Source organism: Talpa europaea (genome assembly GCF_964194135.1).
Source record: "Talpa europaea genome assembly, chromosome: 5".
Taxonomy (NCBI): Eukaryota; Metazoa; Chordata; class Mammalia; order Eulipotyphla; family Talpidae; genus Talpa; species Talpa europaea.
The window spans coordinates 53,912,395-53,939,762 of NC_140071.1; the positions used below are offsets into that span (position 1 = coordinate 53,912,395).

At 37.0% G+C, this 27,368-nt stretch overlaps 1 protein-coding gene across 1 annotated transcript in view; it reads right to left on the minus strand.

Annotated features, from left to right (window-relative positions):
* Positions 1–27,368, minus strand: part of MAST4 (microtubule associated serine/threonine kinase family member 4) — a gene marked incomplete at both ends in the record, with an annotated part of 550,061 nt that overhangs the window by 225,201 nt on the left and 297,492 nt on the right. Inside the window, 2 exon segments of the mRNA XM_084233151.1 lie at positions 10,482–10,517; positions 24,093–24,124. Coding sequence (XP_084089277.1) covers positions 10,482–10,517; positions 24,093–24,124 — 68 coding nt within the window.

Here is a 27,368-nt window from a genome sequence, read left to right on the forward strand (position 1 = left end):
TGGGACAGGCATGTTTTGAAATTATTTGAATAACCAAATTATAGCTTAAGAAAAGACATGTATTTCTAGGATTCAACCACCCTCTCCATGCCCAAGAATTCCAAGTGAAGAGGCCAAACTTCTAAAACTCACGAGGTTTTAGCATCTTTCTCAGGAAAGGTGACAGAGCTTTTTCTGATGAAGACTTATGTACTTATCTCCAGAAACCTATCAAATAACAGAAATTCAAGTCTAACAAACAGAGGTACCTAAGAAAAGCCCTCACTGATGAAGATTGTGTGCATGGCAATTCAGAAAGGATAGTAAATTGTGGGAAGTCAATGTTATATTTTTACCATACGTTACTATTTGAAGACACATCTACCCTCCATTATCCCTGAAGAGAGAATGCTCAATACTAAACTCTTTTCACAGTGTTTCCCTAATCTCTAAGGTGCCTCAGGACTCCTACCCAGTGCTTTGGAAACTAGCGATACCATCTGACAGGATCACCAAGGGTCAGTATTCCTGTACTGGTTGGAATTTCAGTGGGAAACTTTTTGACAGTTCTGCATTTGAGAAATTGGATGCTGTGCCCCCTTTTTTTTCTTAAAAGTATCTTCATATATGCCTTCTTAGCAATGACAATACCTTCATATAGTCTAAATATTTTTGGCAAGGGAGGTCAGGGATAGTATGGATAAACAAATAATTTCTAAGTTTTCTAGATTGCTGCTATTAACAAGTAGAAATCAGTAAATGAAATCCAATGTAATGTCATCCTGTTTATCAACAAGTGACAACAATAAATTTAGGCATATATATTAAGAAAATGGTTTGAATCATAGTTTGCTGGGTCCCTTTTACCAAACTTACCACTGCCCCCCACCTTACAGATGAAGGAAAGATGACATTTACTTAAAACCAGTGTACAAATTCCCCTCACTGCAAAGAATTAGGATTCAGATAAGTGCCAGGAAAAGCAAACACACAACTGATGGAATCAATAGCTTGGGGGAAAAACAGGGCATCGGAACTAAGGTTAGTGGGTGAATCATTAAATGCCCTGGTAAATATTTGAAACCCTATAAAAATAAGGAAAAAGCACATTAAGGGAGAAACTATGACGTTTTTATTCTTTACATGTAAATGAGTAGCATTAACTGCCTTAAAAGTTCCGTAAGCAGCACATACTTTTTAGGTTCTCACATCATTGTGACTTTAAATGAGACACTTAAAAATACCTTTGCTTGTTATAGATAAAATAAGTTCTAAGAAGCCATGTTTCTCCTAAATCTGGGCCTCCATGAAAATGTTCATCTCTAGGGGCTTGCTGTGAATTCAGAGATGCAGAGAAACATGAATAATTCAAGCTGGATAAAGAAAGCTTTGGGATAACCTTTATTTATCCTACATAGCCGTGTGGAGTGTATCTCCTCCACAAAACCAAGTATATAACCTTAGATCTGCCACAACAATTTCATAAATCTCTGCTGTTCCTTCCTCACAGGTCCACACTGCACAGACCTAAAGCAGGCACACTGGCCCATGTTTCCTCCCAATTTACTACATTCTATCAGGCAATCAGTTGCCAAAATGACAGTGGACCCACATATGAGAGCAATTCTCTACCTTCCTACTTTATACATTCCTGAGAATACATCAACAAGTTAAATAAATTATCAGGGAATTTTATATTCCTTGAGAGACAGAAAATTTCCAACTTTCTAATAATTCCTCATATGCACCTCATCAATACACCTCTGCTCTGTCCACATCCTTTAATTCTGTCCTTGTCATTCATCAGCAATGGTGCATACTACTGGTTGAAGTACAATGAATGTCTGATTGAAGCTAAATATTAGTCCTTTTGGGAAACTAAATAATTTCCCTCTCATGTCAGCTGCATTAACTTTGTGAGAACTACACTTCTCACCCCTGACAGTAGCATGTTCTTTTCTGTGTTCTATTCAACTTGGAGAAACAATGGCAAAAAGCAATGAAGTACTCAAAACAATGTTTTACTGCCAAGAGAGTGGTGACACTGAAACTAAATGTTAGCTGGCAGAAAACTGTAATGACTGTCTATGGTATGAGGAAGCAGAGTTTGGAATAAATAAGAGAGCACTTAACACAGACAATTTCAGAGTATTGTCTTTCAGCTCACAGCTGGAAAAGTGTCATGGAGCACAGCATAGTTCCTTGAGGTCTTAGGAATGAATTCTCTTCATTCTCCTCAGACCAATTTTTCCTTTCTGCTATACTGTATACTCTAAAGGATAGTGACTTGGGTTTCCGTGGAGAGGTTCTCTGTGTCAGTTAGGATTAGGTGTAGCTACATGAAACTGGTAACCCAAATATGTGGCTTAAATAAAGTAGTTCACTACTTTCTTTTTGTTAAGATTTATTTACTTATACAAGAACCAGGGTACAGGCCACATGGGTGGGAGGGTGAGAGGATTCACCAGAGACAGAGCAGGGAACAGAATAGACAGACTGAAATACACTGCTGAGGGGAGCAGCGGGAGAGACAGGAGAGGTCTGCCGCACCATGTGGGTTGCTCCGCAGCCAGCAGGGATCGAACCAGCACTGCAGAGGCTGAGGACAGCTTCACAGCACTGCACTCAACTACCTGTGCCACCAGGGAGTTCCACACTCACTACTTTCTTAAAGTAAGTTCAGAAGCAGGAGAGCAGGGTAGGTGGGATGACTTCCAACTCAGCAGAAAGCTCCATCTACCTTTTAGTTCTGTCATCCTTAACAAGAAAGTCTATTTTCATGTTCACCTCATGGACCAAAATGGCTGCTGAACTCTAGCCAGCACAAATGCAGTCCACCCAGAAGGCGGAAGTAGAACCAAAGCAGCAATATTCCCCCATCAGCTTTTAGCTGAGCATATTACTACATGGAGAAAAATGAGTTTTAACAGTAAAACAGAAGGGAGTCATGGATACTGTGTATACAGCTAGATATCTATGCCAACATATCAGCTAGTTTTAGTTTAGGGCATAAACCCAGTCTCAGGAAAAACCTGGAGACATCTGAAGGTCTAGGCTTGCTCACCAGAGATAATACCACCGAGTGGGAGACAACCTTCTAGCATGGAAGAGTACACTTGCTCAGAGCTTCCTTTTGCATCCTTCCCAAGCACCCTGAAGTGGGAGGGAGATGCTGCATAACCCACAGTCCTGGTCAACTCCACTTCTCCAGTTCGTCTCAGCAACATGCTAGACTGAGCTCTGAGGGAGCATCTTTAAGTTTAAGACATCAGACCAAAGTCTTGGGGAAAAACTACATTACAAATAGTGGGGGTGGACTGGTGGGGGGGGGGGCTCCTGGTTTATCCACAAAGGCCTATTTCACAGGTAATGTAGTAGAAATAGTATTCATTAGCCATCATCTAAAGTGAAATTGATTGAATTTCAATCGATTAGTTTTTGCTCTAATGAGGTGTGCAGAAGAGCCTGGATGGAAGGAAAAAGAAACAGTAGCGGGAACAACTCATCTTTTTTCTTGACTTTGTGCTCTAGCAAAGCATCTTTCAATTGCTCGCTCCCTAACAAGTAACTCATCTTCTTGCATTTTCCCATAGTCCTGTCATGCTCTTGGCAGTGCTGTGGAGCTCATTCAGAGGAATTAGTGAGAAAAAGAGGGGTCATTCTACACACCTCAATAAACTCCAGCTGGAGAACTGAGCAGTGGAATGAGAGGGAGGAAAAGTATGGGTTAAACTTTGTTCTCCAAAATATGAAGGGTTCTTAACCTTCAGTCCCTGTGAATGTGACCTTATTGGAAAAATGGGGTTTTTGCAGATGATCAAGTTCAGATGAAGTCATTAGGGTTGGCCCTAATCCAACATGACTCTGTTCTCATGAAAGAAGGAAATTTGGACCTAGAAAGAGCTATGCACACAGGAGACATACCATGTAAAGATGAAGGCAGAGATCAAGGTGATGCTTGTAGAGCCAAGGAATGTCAGAGATTGCCAGCCCTCCCCCAGAAGCTGAGAGAGAGACCTGTATCAGATTCCTGTTCATCAAACTCATACAGAACCAACCCAGCCAATACCTTGCACTTGCACTTCTAGCCTCTAAAACTGGGAGATGGTTCTGCTGTTGAAGTTGTGCAGTTTGTGGTATCTGTTGGGGCAGCTCTAGCCAACTCACACAGAGAATGATTGCAGCATGATCTCCCACCTCCTGGGGCAACACAATGCTTCCTTTCTCTCAAGTGTCTACATCCTGTGTGTGTGTGTCTCAGGTTACTTCTCAAGATCCATAATTTTCAGCCACAATCATTTATGTATTTGAGGCTCTGGCCTCGCAGGTTCAGGGTTGGCTGCATGAATATTCAATGACAGCCAGGGGAGTGTGCTGGGGGAGCCACAGCACCTTCCTTTCTAACAAGGATCATCCTCTCCTATGACCAAGATAATGAGAAGTCAGATGCTGCTAAACTAGGTACCTGTTTGAAAGCCTGCACATGTGATGTAACTGTACTGATATGTTACTGCCAAAAGGGCTCTGTAGAACTAGTGGGGGAAAAAGGAGTAAATGAGTATGCACTGGGAAGGACTGTAATCACTCACTTCTGATTACACAAGCAGCTCAAATATCTAAATGTATTCAATTTGTTAATGTCTCTTAAATGTGTTTCTCTGCTTCCGTAACTCCCCTCCTTCCTTTCCTTCTGATCATTTTGTCACAGGAGCTGTCTGGAAGACAATGGAAAAGGCTAGTAAAAAAGTTAAACCTTTTAATGATAAAAATGAACTGGAGGGAAGCTTACATCTATCCATATCCACTCTTTGTCTTTTTTTTTTTAAATAAAAATATCTAAGAAGGGAAAAATGAACTCCTACCAAAAGATCAACTACTCAGGTTGATAAATCAAACATAAACACTGCTGAAGCCCCAGCAGCCCTCTCTGATCTCAGTTTCCTCATCTGTCCCCAGAGGTAACCACTAACATGATATTGGTACTTATTATTCTCACACATGTCTTTATACTTTTACTACAAAGACAACCCACCTAAACCAATGATGCTCTATGTATTTGTCCCATTGTTGCTATTTTTCCCTTTTTCTCATTTAGCAAAAGAATAATGATGGGATAAATGTATTCAAGCCATGGGAGTAATAACTGAAAATAGTTTAATTTTATTTCTATCAATCAATATCTATTTTTTTAATCAATATCTATTTTTGCTTATGTTACCTGTCTCTTCACCTTAATAAAGCTGTGACATGGGGAAATCAAGCCAGGTCAATGGAAAATATACTTTGAATAGGTATCTATTACTGGCAGTCCTCAATTCAGATCAGTAAATGGACGCCTACCTCACCTGTGATTTAAAATGTTCCAAGACCAAAAAACAAAACAGATAACTTAGAATTCAGGATAATATTAAAATCAAAGTACACTCCTTTACAGAGGACTGGAACAACATTAAAACAATAATCAATAATGAATTTATAACTCTTATTTATTTCATACATACTCCCAAATAAACTGCACAGGATTCAAATACATTAAGTGGAGGACCTGACATCCATTATTAAGTCTTGTGCACATCAACTTATCAAAAGTTGGAACAACTTAAAGTAGACATTAAAAAACTAAGTGTTCCATCAATTAACCAATGTGCTAATCCAAGCAAGAGTTAAGCAATAAGGGAGACGTGACTTTAAAACGCAAGCAAAAATATTCCATAAAAATTTATAGAACCCCTGATACATGACAGACATGGCATTAGGCATGGAGGATCCAGCAGGCAAGAAAACTCCCCGACCCTCAGAGGCTTGCATTCCAGCAGGATGGTTTGTAGGAGGTTACACTAATGACATGTCCTGTGGGACTCCACGAAATCCTCACTAATCAATAAGTCACTCCACAAATCACAACTTGGCTAAGAATGGCTGCAGTGCTAGTTTTGGGGGAAATCTTATAAAGCCCCAAGTTAGCAAAACAAAGAAAATCTAATCTATTCTCTAAATGAATATAGCATCGCATTGTTGACCATGGGAATATGTTAAAATGTGTTCCTCAGGGTGATTTCCTACACATAAAAAGTAAAGGCTTCCCTGAACCTAAACAAACATTGCTAACAGTTGTAGAAAAAAAAATGTTAACATCTGGAATTATTAAAATACTATAATCCTCATTCCTCAAAAAAATAGATCACACTGATAGGGATATACATATAAATTTATTCTCCAAATACATCCTTAGAAATGCCTCCAGGTTTGAATTACTTCTGTCTTTGAAAGGATCCATAGGAGTTCAAGGGGGGGTCAAACTGTACAAACTCTTCTGAAATTAGCTATTTCAACAGGAAACAGGTGCCTGGTCCTTCCAGGCCACTACTCCACAAGCAAATCAGCTCCAGATCTGATACTCTGTTAGAGATGGCAATAGGGAGAAAATGGACTAGCAAGATGGTAGGGTCCATAAACTATCATAATGCCCACACTGCTGGATTTAAAGTGTTTCTTGATGATGGGAAGGCAACTTAATGCAGGACCGGCTACATCTTTTATGACAGGTTTTTAAAACCCATCTGAAGATAAGCTTTTCTTCCTCCTGCTCCAAACTCCACTTCCCAATAATCAAATGGTAGGTTATGAAACCAGGGAACAATTTGCTACATTTCTGAATCCTTCTACCGACAAGACCAAGTTTCATCGTTTCCTCTTCCTAACCAACTTGAAATATATGACTGTGTTCTTAGGTTAAGGTTCAGTGCTCAGGGATACAAACACAGGCAGAATGATTTCTTCACTGGCAACCAAAATGCAAGAGTTACAGCATCCTCGATAAAGTCATTTATACCCTGTAGAGAAGAAAGTTGCCCTGAGGTGTGAAGCTAAGGCACACCTCTGGGTTTTCAGGAGAATTCAGATCTAGCACCACCATAAAAAAGGAACCAAGAAAGTGAGAATAAGTTGAAGTGTGTGAGCCACAACCTCGCAAAGTACTCACAACCCTCCAAGCACTTCTTTTACCCTCCAGCTCATTTATTTCCAAAGTCAGTTCTCCCGATGGCTGGCTAGAGATTTTTTTTTTCCTTTTCAGCCTTTATATACAAGGATCCTGCTGCAAACATCTGTCACAATTGTCACTGGCTGACCCCTAAAGATGGCAGACTGAGATTGCCCTAGTATTAACGTAACCCAAGAGAACAATTCTTTCTGCCAGGCTTGCATTGGGTACGAAAGCCTTCAACTACCTGGCATTTCTTTTAATCAGTTGTACTGCTTTTGGGCTCATTTCACAAAGCCATCTGGCTTTGCAAACATCAATGCAAGGACTATGAAAAACCCCACTTTTTATCGTGGCCCCGCAATGGGGCGCAATCCACTTCAAAGTGCGTTAAGCTCCCAGGGTTCTGGTGTAGAAATAGCTCGCTCAGATTCGTCATTGTTCAGACATCCAAGGAACCTAGCCATCCTGGAGATAAAAGGACCCTTCCGAAAGCACCATGTTAAAGAAAATATTTGTTCAGTCACAGTGTCCCTACAAATGTGAACTTATGCTCCAAGGCTGGGTGTCTAAGAAGATGAAAACGAAGGGGCCTTAACAGATGTTGTGGAGACCTGGTTAGATGAATTGAAGGCTGGGCAACATGTGCCGCTCTAAATTGCAGAACTGAGGCACCCTCTGTCCTGTGAATATTCTACTCATTCTTACAAAACGTTCAAAATGGCATTAAGGAGAAACGCTTTATACACCTGCAATTATATTTAAAATACTATCAATTTGACAGGTTTGCTTTTGAAATTCTCTATTCATACACTTCAAACTAACCCCTTTCTAAGAGACAGCAAGCTGGCCTTTAACAAATTCAATGCAAGAAGGGACCTATGACTTTTACATACCTCATTTTTGCAAATATTTATTTCATTTACTAGAATTTGAATATTAGAAAGGACAACAGAAAACTCATGAAGACTGATACTTAAATATTTAGATTTACAAAAAATTCATGAGAATTAATACCTAGTGGTTAAATTCAATATGTCATTTGAAAAGGTAGTTTTTTGACATCACTTAACCCGGCAGTTAAATGGGACATGTCACCAGCCCACAGTAGGTTTCTCCGAAGAGGCAGCTATTCCTCTTTAAGACACAGAGAATAATAAGAGTCGTGGACTACTGACCCAGTGGCTTTATCTGAATAAATGTAGCACACAGCTCAATGGTATGAAGACCTGACAGCTGAAAAGACAAGTACTGAGGTCGAGACTACAGCTGATTTATAATTTCCACTAGGCGCCCAGGCACAGGAGGGTCTTCACTCCAGGCCAACTACATCTTCTCTGGGTACAAGTACTGGGTGGAAGCAGGAGGTAACTATGCATTACCTTCTTTAGAAGAGAGCATAAAAACTGTATTTATACTTCATTTACAAATGGCTTTAAATCAAATAGAAGGCTTAAATGTAACTCTGACTTTACTAAGTCTTTTTTTGTTCTTCATATAAAAATTTAATATCCCCTGTGGGGTGCAGTATGGTAAAATACATCTGAAGAGGTGTGAATCTATAACTCTGAATCATATCCAGTGTTGTAAACCAATGTTATTTCAATAAAATATTAATCCATTAAAAAATCAATTAATTTCCTCCATTTTCTAAATTATCATCTTTAATATTTATAGACATGTCAAAACTATAGGAGTATATCAATTTTAAAAGTATGTTATTAAATAATAATCACAATGTAATAATTATTTTACTATTTCATTCTTGGCTATATAGCACACTGTTTTTTTCTAATTAACCAAGTAAACATGGGTATAATCTACATGGCACTGTACCTTTATTTTTATAAGCAAAATACAGGTCTGAAGTTCATTTGTATCTGTGTTCATTTGTAAGACAATGTTACTATTTTTAATCCTAAGCAGCATTAGTGTTTAGCTCCAATATTTCAAATGCTTTTAGAAAAACATAAAGGTATTTATTACTTTAACAACAACTCAAGTGTCCAAAAAGCAATTAAGAATACTGGTAAATATAATTAAGTTAATATCATATTAAATTTAAAGTCAAAAACTTGTCAAAAATACATTAAAACATTGGACTTAACCCAAAGTTTCAAAAGTGACAATTTCCAAGTCCATATAATTTTTGACAATGTTTAAGGTTTAGAAGAACTAAATCAGGAAAAATGCCAAAATACCTGGCTTATTATGTACTTCAGTTGTAGTCGTAGTTTGTAAATTTTATTTACAAAACCTTCAACCACTCCACAGACATGTATACACTTTATAGTTTGATATATAAACAAATAAGCCATTGAAAATCTTAATAACTTTAACTTTAATTTTTGAACTGAATGAAGTATGCCATGTCTGTATCCCTATTTTGCATTTGGAATAATTGTAGAATTATCACAAAGACAAAGTAAAATCACATCTAAAGAATTAAAATTCATTGAAAAAATAACCCTTTCTCAGTTTACTAAGGAAATTTTACAATTAGTAACATCAAGTAGAGATTCCCACACTAAGAAATACTACACCTTTTTCTCTATTTACCAGAGTTCCATGAACTTTCATATTCAAAACAAGGTAACATTTCATAAATTTATGTTTTAAAATTTAATTTTACCCAAACAACGTGAAAATAACAGATGGCTAAAAACAACCATGGAAAATATGGAAGGCCAGAAAAGCACTTACCAGACACTACAACCCACCAGAAAGCCACTGCATTGACCACAGTGTGCTGATGGCACAGAAATAGACATGGGGATCAGAACATGGTCCAGAAATAAGATGTAGATAGAGATGGCATCCTTGCAAATGAGATGGGTAATACTTCAATAGCATAAAAAATAAAGGTTCCTGTAATAAAACTGGAACTTAAGTAACTGGTTATCTATTTAGAAATAGATAATAGGGATGATAGACTCCTACTTCACATCATGCACAAAACCTAAAATTAGAGTAAGATTTTAGTGTTTCAAAAAAATGGAGAGAAAATTTCACAAAGTATTTGCATGACCTTGGCTGGACAAACACCATCTTGAATAAGACACATAACGCATAAACAATAGAGAAAAAGACAAACACATTTAATTAAATAATAATTAAAAATCTTCATTTGGCAAAAGACATCATAAACAGAGAGAAAAACTGTAAAGATACATTTGCATACATATTAAGGAAGGATTAACATATCTAAAACATAACAGCTCCCAGAAAATGTGAAAACCACAACCAAAAAGAAAAACGAGAAGTGAAAGTGAATATGAAATGGAAAAAGAAATTCAAATGGACAATAAACATGAAAACATACTTAACATCAATGGCAGTGGAAGAAATGCAAATTAAAGTAATGCTCATAGTTAATAAGACTGGCAAGAATTAAAAAGAGCAGTGGCATTCAATGGTGGTGAGAATGTAGGAAATGGGCACTCTGATGTGCAAAGGTGATTTAGTGTTCCTTTGGGGGAAATAATCTAGCAATATCTATTAAAATTAAAAATACACATACCGTTTGACCAAGCAATTCCACTTCTGGGAATCTATCCTATAGGAAAAAAAAGGACCAGCATGTAAGGATGTAGTTACAAAGATATTTATTGCAGCATTGCTCATTGTGGGGTAGAGGAGGAGGGGGACTGGAAATCACATGAATGTCTATAATAGGGTAAATGGTTAAAAAAATTATCTGTAATATAAATTTGAATATAATTATTTAAATGAATGAGATAAATCTTACATGCTGACTTAGAAGATTGAGAAGAAAAACAAATCGAAGAATGAGTGTTCTAGCTTCACTCTTAAAACAGCAATAACAAATGCAATGAAACAAGGTATGTAAATCCATTTCCATGTGCAAGGAATGGAGGGATATGGATCAACCTCACAATGGCTACCAAGGGGTGTGAGTGGAGATAAGGATTGGAAGGAATGGGGTTTATTCGCTTAATCTTAGGATATTTTTATGCCATTTCACTAGTTAATAGCATCATATTAATTTTTTAATATTCAAAAATCACTTAAGAAAAAGTTATTCACTTTTATTAGTGGTAGTAGAATAACAGGAGTTCCAAAAATTCAAAAAATATTAGCAAATAAGTAAATATTCCCTTCTTTGCTTATGGCCAGTCACTGCAATGTTCAATTTTGATTGCTTGCCCAATATCCTTATCATTTCTCTCCTGATAGGTATATAAGCCACCATAAACCTATGGAGGTTGGGTGGAACTGATCCCACTCCACTTCCAGGAGCTCCTGAATGATCTGAGCCTAATTTGTCCACCAGAAATACAATATGGAAATTTAATATGGAAATATTACAATACAATATGGAATACAATATGGAGCATTACAATCAGTTTAAATTTTCTAGAAGTCACATTACAGAATTTTTAAAGAAAGAGATACAAGTATTTTAATAATATATTTTAATCTAACCTAATATATCTTAAAATAATACCAATTCAGCATATAAACTACATTAATGACACATTTCACATTCCTTTTTCATATTACAATTTTGATGTAATATAGCCACATTTTAAGAGTTTTGTAGCCAATACTGGACACCACAGAAATAAACTGAGAGGAATGTTATAAATATTACCATATCCATATATGGACACATGAATTTGAAAGAGAAATCCATAATAGCAGGAGAAGAAAAACGCTCTCCTCATGAGACTGAATGAGAATAAAGTAATAACCCTGGAAATTTTGGCAGCCATTTACAAGTGAGAAAGGGAGCCTGCAGTAGGGCAGAGGAGAAACTAGGTTCTTATTGTCAACACTGTGTTTCTGGAATGACACCTGCATTAAAGCCTGGATTTGTTAATTATATGACCTGGTAAATTTTTCTTAATTTTTCAGCTGCTCTCAGTTAGTAATACTATCACTTGCAATCAAAAGTATTCTGATTGGTAAACTCAGATATGGGCAATTCCATGTCCAAACAATCATTTTCTTCCTAAGTTAATGAATTCAAATGTTTCACTTTTCATGCATTTATGTGAGCCAAGACATTATCTTGTCAAACTAGCCTTATTTGATAACATTTTTAGGCATCTTCTGGAAACAAGCCCAAAGATTTCCATAGAACCCCAGATTCCTGAACATCCAGTGTAATTTCCCATAGTTACTACACAAAGAGTTTATGTCCTCCAGACAATGCATATATAGTTTCAGAGCAACAAATGAGTCTTGCTCTCATTCCATCCTCTTTTCCAGTCCTCCCTTTCTAGAACAAGATTCTTCAACTTCAGCACTCCTGACTTTGTTGGTGGATGAACTGTTGTCCTGTATACTCTAGGATGGTTAGTAGTATCCCTGGCTTGTATCCATGATACAGAACAAAACACACCCCAACCAGTAGTTGTGACAATAAAAGTATCTCTAGAGATTCTCAAATATTCTCTTACGAAGAAAATCATCCCTAGTTCGACATCTAGACCAACAATCAACTCAAATGTACAAATGACACTCACTGTTTCAGAGAACTATATCACTGCAGCAACTAGCAATTATTAAAGCATGAGGCCATCCTGTGCAATTGCTCCCTGCATCACAACCTTTCCAGGCCTTGTGCTCTCTTCTCTGTTCATTACACATGAACACCATGAGGCGTTAGAAGTGGTCCTTTTCTGTTCATGTTGTCCCTCCTCTACTCCCTGATTATGGTGAGCTTGAGCCACTGGCCTTTGCAGTTCTTTCCCAGAAGAAGTGGTCTAATTCCCTCTGACTTAAGCTTGAAATTACTGCTCCCAGAACCACCCATGCAACCATTTGGGGGGTGGGGGGTTTGAGAGAATTTTTCTGACAAAGTATATGTTCATCTATGGTCATTCATTCCCTGACTCTGCCTTCGAGGCAAGGCCACCTCTCCTTCATCATACCTCTTGGGAGACAATTTTACCCCAGTCTCTGCACATTGCACAACTCACACCTTATTCTCCTTAATCCATTTCTAAGACAATAATTTCATTATAACCACTGAAAAATTCTTCCTATCTCCTTAAATTGACCTGTAGATTTAATAAAACTCCAGTTAAACAAAATCTCAACAGGATTTCTTGGTAGAAACTGATAAACTGATTTCAAAATTGAAGAATCTAGAAGAGTCTATAAAAAACTTTGAAAAGAATAAACAAAGTTGAAGGACTAACATTATCTGATAACCAGACTTACAAAACTACAGTAATCCAGGCAGTTTGGTACTAACATAAAGACAGAATAGGTTAATGGAACAAAATAGAAAGTCTGCAAATACACACAGAGACAACTGATTTTCAACAAAGTAATTCAGTGGAAAAAAAGATAGTCTTTCAACAAAAAACAATTATTTAACCATAAGCAAAAATATGAACTTTAATCAATACATGAGCCCATATATGAAATTAACTCAAAATCAATCACAGATCTAAATGTAAAATATAAAACAATGAATCTTGTGACCCTGGATTATACAAAGCATATTTAAACACAACAGCAAAGCATAACCATATAAAGAACAAATTGATAATTAGACTTGCTCAAAATTAAAAACTTCAATAAATGTTATAAAGAGACAAAAAATGCATGCTACAAGCTGGGAGAAAATTTACAGATGATTTATAATGGCTTTATTTATAGTGGCCAGAAACTATTAAACAACCCAAACAACTATTAAACAAGTGAATGGATAATCAAACTGGTGTATCTATTAAATAGGCTTAGAATCAAAACAAGGGGGGTGAGAATTATATGGGGACTATAACCAAGATGAAAACGCATACATTGTGCAAAAATGAAAAATGATGTAAAAAACATATAAAGTGAAAAATGAAAAAAGAAACAAACTATTAACATATGCTTTAATGATAAATCACAAAATAATTATGCTGAAAAACCAGACTAATAAAAATGGTATAATAGTATCGTTGCACTCATTTAAAACTGTAGAACATGCAAACTAATTTTTAGGAATATAAAGTATTTTTTGCCTGATGGGTGCCGTGGAGGTGGAAGAAGGGTTAACCTAGAGGAAACTTTGGGCTGACAAGGACATTTCACTACCTTGATTGTAAGGGTGCTTTCGCAGATATATACATGTCAAAAATTATGAAATTGTGCATCTTAAATCAAGTGTAATTTATTGTATGTCAATTACATATCTCAATAAATATGCTTTAAAAGGGGGGGTTGTTTTAAACAGGGGGGTTGTTTTAAACAGAGGGGTTGCACATTGTTAGCTACTGGAAAAAACCTTAACTACAAGACCAGTTAGGGTCATACTGCTCTTAGAAACAGGTGAAAGTGGTTCATGGTATATGAAATTTCACGAGAAGCTGTCATTTTAGATTGTTTTATTGTTTTAAATTGTGCTGTGGCTAAAACAAACAGAATTCACAATACCTGGGTAAACTTAGCATAATACAGCCTAGGTGATGTTAAATAGTAGATAAAAGGTGTATATTGTGTAGGGAAAGGATAGAGTTTGAAGAAGTACCAGCTTGAACTATCTTTGCTTTAATTCTCTTTTTAAATATCTCCCAAGATAGTGATTACCATCACCACTCCTACTGTGACCATATAGATGTATTCAACCAAAATCTTCCAGAGAAAATGTTGAAATAAAGCTTACATGTCCAGAATCCTCAAAGACGATATGTAAGTAACATGCTTCCAACCAGATGTTTCATGACAATATTTTTCCTTATGATGCTATCAGATCAACTGCATTTACATACAAATTGGTAATACCTTGTTGTTCCCCTAAAATAGTCCCTGTTGTTCCCCTAAGACATGAAACCCATGTACTGAACTATTAATAATTTCATTTCAGTATATGATGTCAAGTGCATTTTAAAAATATACTCCACTGCTTCCAAGTGCGTCTTTAATCCATAAGGACTTGTGTCAGCGTTTAAACTAATTTATCCTAGACATAAAAAACCTTCTGCTTATTCTCCCAGATAATTGATTCTTGATTTGCTAAGATACTAAACACTATGCTTTATACCCTGAAACACAAAACCCCTGGTGAATTCATTCATGTGTCCATGCAGAGCAAACACTGTCTAGTGCCTCAGCAGAGAGGTCAAGAGAAGTTGGCAGAAGGAGCAGGAAGCTCTCGCTGTCCTTTTGTCCTGCTGCCAGCCCATAGAGAAGGTCCCCACTGTCCCTGTGGTAAACATTTCCATTTGTTCCACAGCAGCTACATGAGGATGTCAAATAATGCAACCATCTCCAAGCAAATACCCTCCTCCAGTTTTTAAAAAATGAAAATAAATCCATAAATAACCTCTACTTCAAAGCTGACTTTCCAGAGTAAAAGCACATACCACCACCACCAACAACAAAAGACCGCACCGGAAAATCAGCAGTGAGGAAGGGCCCAGCCCTCGGTGTTCATGTCACCACAGTGGCATCCCATCAAGCTCAACACACCAAGAGTTAGAAATGATTTTTCCTGCACTGTAAAATTAGTATTTTCTAATTTTCTAGTAAAATTAGTATTTTCTAAGCATCTACAAAATATACAAACATTTCTTGAAAGATTACTTTGTATTTCTATAATACTGGCCTTGAAATATGTCCCTCAATATAATATAGTGACTTGAATTTATTATTATTAGAATTTTCTTTAAAAAAAAATCAAAATTTTCCCTTCTGTGCTAGGTCAAATCCATACCTCCTGTGTCCACATGCAAATAAAATTCATAAATATACTTAAAATGTTTTCCTCTCTACTGTGCTTACAGAAGTATCTACATAGAATATCCTCATGTTCTAAAGCAAAGTTAATGTGGGTTACACATGTGGTCGGGCAGAGTCAGAAGGCAAAGTCAGAAGGAAGAGCAGCGTCGGGAGCATCCACGGGCATATCAGTGCTCACCTGTCAAGAAACAACCTGCCAGAATTCTCAGAGGTCGAGGTCCTTCTTGCAAATAAAAAAGGCAAAGAAAACTCCAAAATTATTTTTTTTTCCAGCTTCTTAGGTTTGACAGTTGCTGGCACAAAGAGCAGAAGAGAAGGTGTTTCAGGAGTCAGATGGCAGAGGATATGGTACAGGTACCAAGGAAAAGTTCCAAGTCACATGTGAAACCTTCCAGTGAAACCTTCCAGCTGACCCCCACCTCTCAATGGTCCCCTCCGAGAGTCAGGGGGCCCAACTTGCTAGAGCACAACAACGCAAAGAGAACAATGCTGAATTCAACTGCTCCACTCACATATGTCATTGGATAATGGAGACATTTTGGGATTGCCAGAGGTTGCAGCTGGGACTGCCACACCCCACCAGTGTAGCTATCAGTAGTTTCTTTATTAGCCTGAGTTAACTTAGCATCTTGGTAGTGCTGGTACATGACTGCAGTTGTGCTAGTTTTTAAGGACAACACGAGGTTGTGCTTTCCAACACACGGTTGTGCTTTCCAACACACTCAGGCATGGTGAAGTCAAGCAGAGTCTGTGGAGTCTTCCCTTTACTGGGACCACATAGTGGACTGTCACCATCAAAGAACTACCTGAGCACAAGCAAATCTCCAGTCCTCTCTGAGTTGTTAGTTTCTCACTTATCAAAGGTATTTTTAACCAGATTTCTGGGAAGGTTTCTTCGAGCTCTGAGATCCTACGATTAAAAATTTCATACGGGTATCTATAATACCACACTCCACCCTCCCCAATTTCCATCTGCTCCAAAACATAATTTTGAGAAGTGGCCTATATGCCATGCTGAGAAAAACTAGAGTACATAGAGCGTGTCTAAACAGACAATTGTTCAGGAAGAGCTAGCATGGAGCACCCAGAGTCCCTCTGACACCTCTCCATTGTTAGAAGTGCTGATCCACAACACAGGTCCTTAAAAATGCCACTTAAATAACCTGGCTCAAAGGGTACGTCAGCCTTGTCTAACTGCATAGGACACAAATCAGTAGCAATGGAAGGGGGTGTCTTAAATCCCAGTATATTGCATGTATTTAAACATATGAACTGCATGCCAGGCTGTTATAAATACTTCAGAAATGTGAACTAGTTTAATCCTCAAACCTTTACTCCAGGTCAGAATAGCATCCTCATTTTATAGGTGAGGAAACTAAGACACACAAAAGTTAAATAGCTTTTTGAAATCACACAGCTGGTTAATGGCAGAGACAGGACTGGGGCCCAGGCAGAGCAGCTCTTGAATCCATGCTCTGAAATGCCTATTGAAAAGCAGACCTGTGAAGATGGCTAAATTGAGAAAAAACAGGTACCCTTGTGTCTTAGTACAAGGCTGCCTGAAAGAACTCCTCACTGAGAAACTCTTCCCAAATTCCTGATTAATTCAGAATTACTAAAATATTATTCTAGCAAATATAAAATAGAGCACTTACCCCTCATGCCCTGGGGCATCCAAAACACTGACACTGTCCTAAGAACAGCAGTTCTCAAGTGTGAGTGGCATTATAAATTCATCTGGAGGACTGGCTAAAAGTTCACAAGGTTCTGGCTTCCCCAGCCCAAACACACACACACACACACACACACACACATACACATACACACAGTGAGTGTCTGTCTGTCTCTCTCTCTCTTTCCTCTCTCTCTCTCTCTGAAATGTACTCCCAAGTGTGTTCGGAAATGAACACGCATTTTGACAAACCGCCCCAGGTAACCTAACCCTCTTCCCCTGGAGCAAAACTAAGGTCATCCTATAATTTTCAAAGGTAAGAAGATCAATTCTACATTGTTGCTAACTCCGTGTCTTTCCTCCCCACTTCACTGAAGATGAAGGCAGCATGATAAGGGATGCTGCAAATACATACCAAATACCACACTGGCTATTCGATGAATATATAAATGCAATTGACATTCTTTCACAGTCTGAAATCCTCTCTTTACTCTCAGGATATATTACACCATTCTCTTTTTATATAAACATGCCACTTTAAATGCTAATTCAGATCCAACACTCAATTTTTTTCTTCGTTTTGTTTTTGAGTTTCTAACATTCAAAATGACGCTGGACTTCCATTTGGTTTCGACAATACATATTTTGAATTCTTGCTTCAATGTTTGTGCAGGGGAGAGGGAGAAAATACTAAGAAAAACTAAATTTATTTGAAAACTTATCCAAATATGGTTTATATGTCCTGCATTTTGCTTGAATTAGGCCCTTTCCTTCCCTTTCAGGAAATGTTACTTTCACTTTGCTGAAAATCTCATAAATCTAATTCAACTCAGTTGTAAAACCAAGGTGATTCCCTCTCCTTGAATTCTAGAAATAACCTCATCTTACTGAAAATACTTTTCCATACCGCATGTAAAGGCATTATGTTCTGGTTGAAACACAAACAGCCAGAATATGTCTTCTTTGTAAAAAAAAAAATACACAGACATATATATGCAATTATATCGATCCATGTCTAGTCAATTACATGGAAGGATACTTCCTATCTTGACTCAAATTGAGTAATTCCAACCTCAGAAATACCCTAATCCGGGGCATTCAGTTCAGTTATCCCCAGTGAGACCAGACCAATTCTATCTCATGTGCCCAGATGGCCCAGTTCCAGCCAGAAATTTCCACTAGCCTCCAAGTTCCCCTGCCTCTATAGTCCTAAGCCCTCCTTGACCACTCTCTCTCCTCTGCCACTCAATCTTCTCTTCAATCCCATCCCCTGGACATCCTTTCCTGCCCCTCTCTAAGAGACAAAATTAGAACTAAAGTTTATCATCCTTTTCATACATTTATTAATACATGTGGCAAAATGCTTCTAGATCTAATGGCCTATCACTACCACCACACCAGAAACTTTCCATAATAAATCATCTTCTGCTTTGCTAAATGCAGTTCAGTAACACTGTGTCCAAAGTTACAAACATTTCAATGAGACACTGAAAAGAAATCATCAAGATCCACTGGAATAATTTCTAACACTGGGATACCTGATACCATGGGAGTTATGTTCAAGTTGCCTGTCTTCTCTGTGTATAGGGAAGCTGTCTTCCTCAGGGACCTCAAACTACTGACACCTATCCTAATTGTCCATGGCTAGCCCTTTGAGACTTCAACCACTTTTACAATAATGATGAAGGGGCTGTCTGAATGGAGAAGGAACACAAAAATTCTATTGGGAGGAAAAGTGGTTTTGTTAGATCAAGAAACTAAAATAAACCAAGATGACTTCCAGATTGCCTTTTAGAAGATATTCCTCAGCAGGTAAAAACACATTTCCAGGACTTCTGTGCATACCAAGAACTGCTTCTGCTTTGGCTTTCTGCTACTGGGTATCCTTTGAAATGTGTGTGGCCAAAGAACATAAAGCCAAGAAACTGACCAGGTTTGAGTCAATGTGTCCACTAAGCTAACGTGATGATTACACATAGTTTAATGGATCTCAGACCTACGGGGCTCCACAAAACAATGCACTCATGCTCATGATTAAAAGACACAGAAGACAGGCCACTTTAAATAGCAGAGAGAATCCACTTGCTACGAACAGACAGTACAGTTTCCTTCTCTGTGTGGAGAAATCTGAGAGATCATAAAAAGCAAGTTTGCAGGAGTCAAGTGAGCTGGTCTCCTGCTCCTCTCCCCATGGAGTATCATGAAAAAGAAGCTCACTCAGTCCTGGAGAGCTGTTTATTTGGGCAATTAACAAAACTCAAAGGGGTCTCTTAAAAGTAAGTGGTAGCTGCCAGGGACACCTTGGTTTTCCTCCTAACCATCCATTAACTCACTCTTTGGTCTTTGATTCTTTTTCCACTTTGTCTGAAAACAATGCTTCCCACAGTTTTTCCACTTAGAAATGTCATTTCAGGACTCAAGTTCGAAATATGAGTGACAATTACATAGGGGACTCACATTATTAGCATTTTATAAGTATGGATAGTTTTGATTAGATGTTATTAGAAAAATCAAAATAATGTTTACATGCTCTATACTAAATTTAAACCAAGAAGGACCTGGCATGAGCCATCAGCCATGGAATCACTACCTGGCCTTGTGCAGCAAACACTGATAGGAACAAGAGAATGCAGGGCAGGGTCTTAGCTCACATGCTCACAGAAGAGCTGGAGAGACAGACCAGTCCCACCTATAAACATTCACGCTGTGGACTTTATTCCACAGTGCACTACATGGAACAGAAAGGATAGTCAGTAACTTCTCTTAAAGAGGCTGAAAATTCAAAATATCCATCTACTTCTACCACTGAATGTCATAATGCACCATCTAAATGTTAACATCTCCTTAGCTTCATTTCTTTACCTCCAGGTTAGCAGATCATAAAGCACTTCAAAGATACCAAATTCTATCATCATAATTTCCCCTATGATGCTCTGATATTAGCTAATAGTATAGCTTCCACAGCAGATATTCCAATTATTGTAAAATGGCACTTGCTTAGGTCAATCTGCAAAATGAGACAAAATCCAAAAAACCCAGCTAAGGCTTAAACTTTTTTTCAAAATAAAGTCATAATTTTTTCTTCAAATTATTTTTAAGTCTTCACAAGTATTTGATTAAAACAGTTTGATTCTACCTTCATGCACTTACTGAGCATTTTAAAGAAATTATTTCAAAAGTATCAAAATGCAGACGGTATATTATAAACACCCATGTATACACCACCACCTCAATAATATACATGGAACTCCCTGTTGAGCCTACTCAAATCCCATTTCTTTCATTCTCTTCTCTCCACTGATAAGTGTTATTGTAAATTTGCTTCCCATGCATGTTTTTTATATTTTTACTGTAAATGTCTGTTTTCAAAAAGAACATATCTCATTCTGCATATTTTTACATTTTACAATTCAAATACTATCTTATATCTGGAATTTACTTGTAGATTTTCCTAAGCGTTATTTCTCATAATTATACGCTAGTAAATCCATTATATGTAGTCATGGTATGACTACATCATGATTTATTCAAAGGCTATATAGCCTTGGACAGGTAGCTGAGAGGAGAGGAAGCAGAGAATTGTAGCATCTGTAGTTCCTAGGATATAGACAAGGGAAAGTGCTGGAAGGAACTGGGATCAAGAGCCCAATGGCAAACTGCTACTCTTTGAAAGGAAGAAGAGAGACAGCTAAAATCCAGCTACCAAGGGAACAGGAGTAGAATGGGGTGTGAGGTCTTGAAGTGGACAAAGAGCTAGAAAAGCCTCTTGAAAATGTTTAATGTATCTGGGGTTGCTTGGTCATATAGTAACATCTTGCCTGGAAAGCCGTTCCCTTGACTTCTCTGGCCTGTTGCCCTTTGCACCAAAAAATAAAGGTCACAAGTATTGCCTTTAAAAAATCTATGTGAAACGACATAGTCTTCCAGTTCGTTCTTGAGGGACTGATCAAAAATTATAATTTTAGTTGGTCTCTGAGTTACTTTATTCTAGTACAGCTTGCTTTTTTAAACATTTAATTAATAAGATGAAAATGTGTTATTTGTGTTTTTATTTGCAAAAGCTTTAAACTTTATACACACACATACACACATATATATCACATAATTCCAGACATAGAACTCATCTTTAAGCTTAAACAATACTAATTTTTTAATCTTAAAAACTCACTTAAGTATTATCCTTTACAATATATAAATCAGAAATAGCAGATGTAACAAAATCAGGTGCCTTTTTCTAAAAACCTAGCACTTCTGAAGGGACACATTGTCTGATAATCTCAGTGGCATTGCTGTGTAACCAAAGACAGTGAAGAATATATCACACTGTGCAGTTACTCACTATCAGTGTGGAAAAAAAGACACAACAGAACAGCAGGATCAAATTTGCAATCTTTCAGGAAGATGGCAGTAAAAGAATCAAAAGCATTTATGCAGGAAATAAACTGAGGCTATGTTAACAGGTTTAATAGTCAGGTACCATTATGTTGGTTATCACCAATAGCTAATAAAGACACACTTGTGCCCTTCTCTACAAGATTTGTATTAAAATCACTCTAGCATTTATCTTTAAAAGTATTTTCTTCTTCTCAAAGTCATAAAAGAGCTTTGCACGAGGAGAGTAATCACTGGCATTCTGTGTTCCCTGAAAATGCTGAGTAGAGTTAACTCCCAGACCACCTATATCATCCATCATTAATTCTTTTGGGAATATTTGTGTTTAATAGAAAATATAAAATAGCATGTTTATTTTTGGTTTGTTTCAACTGGAAAGCATTAATTTTTCCAGAATTCACTTTTTAAGAAGGTAGATTTATATTAACATCTATACTGTTTTATTCCTATAATGATTGACAGACCTATTGATTTTTATGAGGAAGGGGATTTTAAATGGCTTAAATAAAATTCCATTATTCTCTTATAGACTACTCAAACAGTATGGACTCCAAACAAAGATCTGTCATCATCTTTTTTCTTTAAATTAAATATTCCAGGCTTTCCGTAGAGAAATTTAAGTTTTCTTTATATTTTCCCCTTCAACTCGTGACAAACATTAACAGAATTGAGACTTACACAGTGCAAAAAGGGATCTAAGCTTCTACTTAATACCACCTTAATAATAATTTATAGGAAGCATACTAACTCAAAAACAAAGTGGGAAAAAAAAAGCAAGTGTAATCTATTTAAAAGGCTGAAATGAATATCTGAAGTTCCAAAGTCCTAAGTTAACTATAAAGGACAAATCTAGGATATTTTAAGCATTAAGTACACAAGAGAATTTCTCAATAAAGATATTTCATGTAGCTTTATTTTTTGTTGCCACTTCTTATTTCTCATCATGATGGAAATATCAAAAATTTCAATCTTTCCAAGTTCAGATGAAAGATTTCAAATCATGATACAATAAAAGGGAAGCTTTTTGATCCTAAGGGTATTTCTTATGGCAAACTATTAGACCATTAGCCTCTAGTTCACAGAGATTAAGTTACAACTAGTAAAATTTTATCTAGACACCTTCCCCAAGAATAATGAACAGGTCTCCTTCTAGAAGTCTAAATTTGATTAAAAAAAAAAAAAGAGGGGGGAGAGAAGGGGATTAAAATGGATAGTAACACAATGTTTCTGGCTGATGAAGTTTTAGTTCCTAGATACAAAAGCTGGATTTTTTCAAATTTTAGTCAACAGTGTTAATTCTATTTTTCAACAGTCAGCATATATACATATTTCTAATCCTCCAAATTGAGATTTGCATAAACTTAAGGTTTATACTTAGTTTCTTTAAGAACACTATCCTGGGCCTCCCCTGGTGGCGCAGTGGTTGAGCGCTGGGCTGTGACGCTGCCCGCAGCCTCTGCAGCGCCGGTTTGATCCCCGGCCACCAGGCAAGGGTCCTACATGGCACGCAGATCTCTCCTGCCACACCCGCTGCTCCCCTTACCAGTATATTTCATCAGTCTGCCTGTTCTGTTCCCCGCTCTGTCTCTGGTGAATTCTCTTACCCTCCTGCATTTCTGACTGTACCCAGTGCTTGTATAAATAAATAAATAAATCTTTAAAAAAAAAAAAAAACACTATCCCATTCACTAAATTCTTCAATATAAATCAGATACCAAATCAAATATTTATAGACCAGCATTTCCACAATAGTTGAAAACAAATCCACCCTGAATTTAGTGGACTATGAAAGGCAATTAATTTCATTCTGCAACTTGCTAGTGGGGAAAAAACTATGACCTGCAAATATATTATTAGCCTTAAAAATAAAAGGTCAAAACACACTATAAAGAAGTTAAGTCAAGGTTCATAAATCTGATATTTTAATAGACGAGCCTTACATGAATCAATCTAGTAAGAATTGAGTTCTAGTAGTAGAAAGTTTAACTCAGTGTTCATCAATTCTAATGAAAAGTATATAATTTATTTTGTATACTATCCATAGTATAAAGAATAATCACAAGTCTCCAAATTCTTGAGTAATATTAATGACTGCAGACCAAATAATGTTTTTGCTTGATAACAGAATAGAACTTTTGAAAACAAGATTCCGCCTGGAATAAATAGGGAACAAACCCTGGAAACTTTCTTCAAGTTACCTTGAAATCATTCACACTTGATATGTATACATAAATGCAAATTTCTTTCTTTCTTAATTCAGTTGACTATCATTAATCGCCCCTTTTCCACTAAAAACTCAACAAGTCAGAGAATAATCATATTACAAACTGTGTCCAAAATAGTTAACAAAATAGTGCTACTTACAAGCTTCCTCTTCTGGGGAGACTCAGCTCCTTCTGTGAAAGGAAAAAAAAAAAATCAAATGAATTACTGCATTAACCTTAGACTATAAAGATACCACAAGGAAAATATAAAATGTATCATCCTTTATTATGCTTGATTTGCCATTTTCCATACTAAGGAGATTTTAACAACATAATATTGAGTTTAAGGTATAAACACAGTCTATCAAAGTTCTGTTGGATAAAAGACATCAACCCTCCCAAACCCACCATAGTCAAGTTCCACGGCTTTATGAAGCAAAAGGAAAATCAAAAGAATCAAAGGACATATACAAAGATCAAACATATATAAATAGAGAAATGAAATATTGTAGGATTATAATTTAATGAGACATAAAATGAAAATAACAGTAAAATCAGAAATAAACTCATGCAGATCACTGTGTATAGTAAAGATTATACTTAAACTAAAAAGTGAAACAAAAGGTTTCCTTCTGGTTCCACTTCTTAACACAAGTATGATTTATCACTTAGGATAGTTAAAATTAGGTTAATGAACCTCTAAAACGGTAACCAAACAGCAACAAAAATTAATAGGGAGCTTTATAGTTTTGAAAGAGTGACTCTCATACTCGTTTCAAAGTAGGTTCATTATCTACCCAACCACAGAGAGTCTACAAAAACCAACAACAATAAAACAAAAATAAAAACCAACCAACTAACTAAAGAGTCAACCAAACAAAAAGGCATTCAGCAATACTTCCAGTCACTAATGAAGTTTTCTGAAGCCTGAGTAGTCAAGAATGACTATTTGATAATAGTAATTAAGAAATAGGAAGCAAGGAGTCATCTGGCTGTTTTAACTCAAAAAGAGTACACTATAAATTCCAAAGACTCAACTAAATTTGCCTTTTTTGTTCCATAATTATCTTTTATTATTATCATTATTTTGCCTTCAAGGAGCTTGAGGATCACCTCTCCATAGGTATTTTCCTATTAGCTCTGGTCCCCTATTTTTTACTGGCTCCTTAAATGTTTGTCAGAGACAGTGGTCTCAGTTCTTACTTCTAAACTGTACAATTTACTCCAGCACAGTTTACTGAGCAGAAAATGGTCTTGAGACTATGAGACTGGAGGGGAAGGTTCTGCCTTAAATATATAATGCCTTACATATTAATATACTCATGTATATTTTTATAGTTACAAAATTCTATCACTGTTTAATTGAAAGAACAATCAGCAATTTTCAGAACAGAATGTCTTCTTTCTCCTGATACCTAATCTTTTCTTTTCAAGGGTTTTAGGGTTCAGTGGTGAAATGCTTCCCTTTTTTGTTTTGTTTTGCTTTTTTTCTTTAATCTTTCAGTGCCCCCCAGAATTACAGTGTTTACGAAACTTGGCTCCTTGATTCTGAAACATAAACATACCCTCCTTTACAAAGGCCCTGATGACAAATGTCTCTGCACAAGACAGATATTCCTTGGGATTTGAAATGTAAATAGAAAGCCAATGAATAATTTTCTGTATATGTATCTTTGGTCTTGACAAGCTCTGAGATATTAACTTTGTAGTCAAGCTTAAAAAAGAAAAAAAAGGGGGCCTTCCTGGTGGTACAAGGGGTTAAGACGCAACCTATGAAGCTGTCCGCAGACTCTGCAGCACGAGTTTGATCCCCCGGCTGGCCAGAAAGCTACCCACATGGTGCAGCAGACCTCTCCTGACTTGCCCGCTGCTCCCCTTAGCAGTGTACTTCGTTCAGTCTTCCTGTTCTGTTTCCTACTCTGTCTCTGGTGAATCCTCTCACCCCCCACAGCTCTGGCCTGTACCCCAGCTCTTGTATGCACGAATGAACAAATCTTTAAAAAAAGAAAAAAAAAGAACTCCCAGAAGCCATCATTCACCAAATTGTTTCTTTTTAGAAAAGTGTTATTGAGACCCATTGCATACCAAAAGGCCAAATGCTTAAATAAGTAAAAAACTGCTCTGTCCAGTAAGTTGATTTGAAAGCAGTATAAAAAAGAAAAGGAGGAGTACTTAAGTAACTATCATTAATAACAGGGGAAAAATAAGTCAGGTGTTATTTTAACTCTATATGCAAAGAGATCATTCAAGAGATATGAGGCAAAGGGCCAAATGAATGATCCCCAATAGTTCAAATCAATCATATTTTACCAGATGACCTGACCATAAGCTGGCTGCTTTGCTCTGAGAAAAAGCTGCTGAAATAGCAAGATAAGGGATAAAAACCAACTCTGTTTTTAATCATAAGTCTTTCTAAGAGGTGTAGAGTTATGAGTTCTAAACAAGTAGAAAGGTTACAGTGGGTAACCCAGCACTGCTACTCCACGGGACAGCTGCCAAGGTTCCAAGATGAGGAGCAGAGGACGTTAATAGGCCACTGTCAACTGACCTGCAGCTTCCACGCTAACCAAGCTGAAGGAGCTAATCCACCTGACGGCTTGAATGTCAGGCTTGAGACTGGAAACTCAATTTGGTAGCAAATTGGAATCAGATGTGATGGTAATAAAGTGAGAGAAATGAATGTGCTGTGGCCAAGACCTTGTGAACAGTAGCTGCAAAAGTCTGCAAATACCAGGAGGGCTAAGCAATTGCAACTTGAGCAAGGAGTGACTGCTGCTCTGATGCGTGGGGACTGCATGTGGATAAATCTGCAGGATTAGACATAAATAAGCAGCATCAAGGCATTTACTGCCCGAGCCACTGTGGCTCTTTGTGTGCCCTCATTTCGTTTTTTTAATGTCAGGATAAGGTCACTAACACATACTTAGATAATTAGATAAGATGAGGGCTATTGGTCCAAGTCGTAAACAAAAGTGTGTGCTTAGTATATTTGGAAAATGTGTTAAAAATTTAATGTCAGGTAAGAGTTAAAGGAGGCAAGAAGTAGGGAAAAGAACGGAAAAGCACAAGCAGCATCAATCTGAACAAAACAGTATGTAGTTACTCATCATCACAAGTTCTAAAGAATGTTTAAGAGAGTTAACATTTTGCATTGATATCTATTGTACAGTGACTTCTAATTTTTTAAAGAATTATGCTATCATTTTTTTACTTGATATTTTATCTTTTACTCTTCTTTCAAAAAGTGCTAACTAGCAAATACATAGATTGAAAATTAAACTAAAATAAAGTTAATCTTGTCTGGGAACTTTGTTTTCTTCTTGTGATCCTTGATAAGACTGAAGACACAGGGTTTTGCATATCAGGACAAAAGTTTGTAGAGTCCCTTCTAGGGGAAAACAAATGATTCTGCCTCTTCCTCCCTGGCTGATCTTGG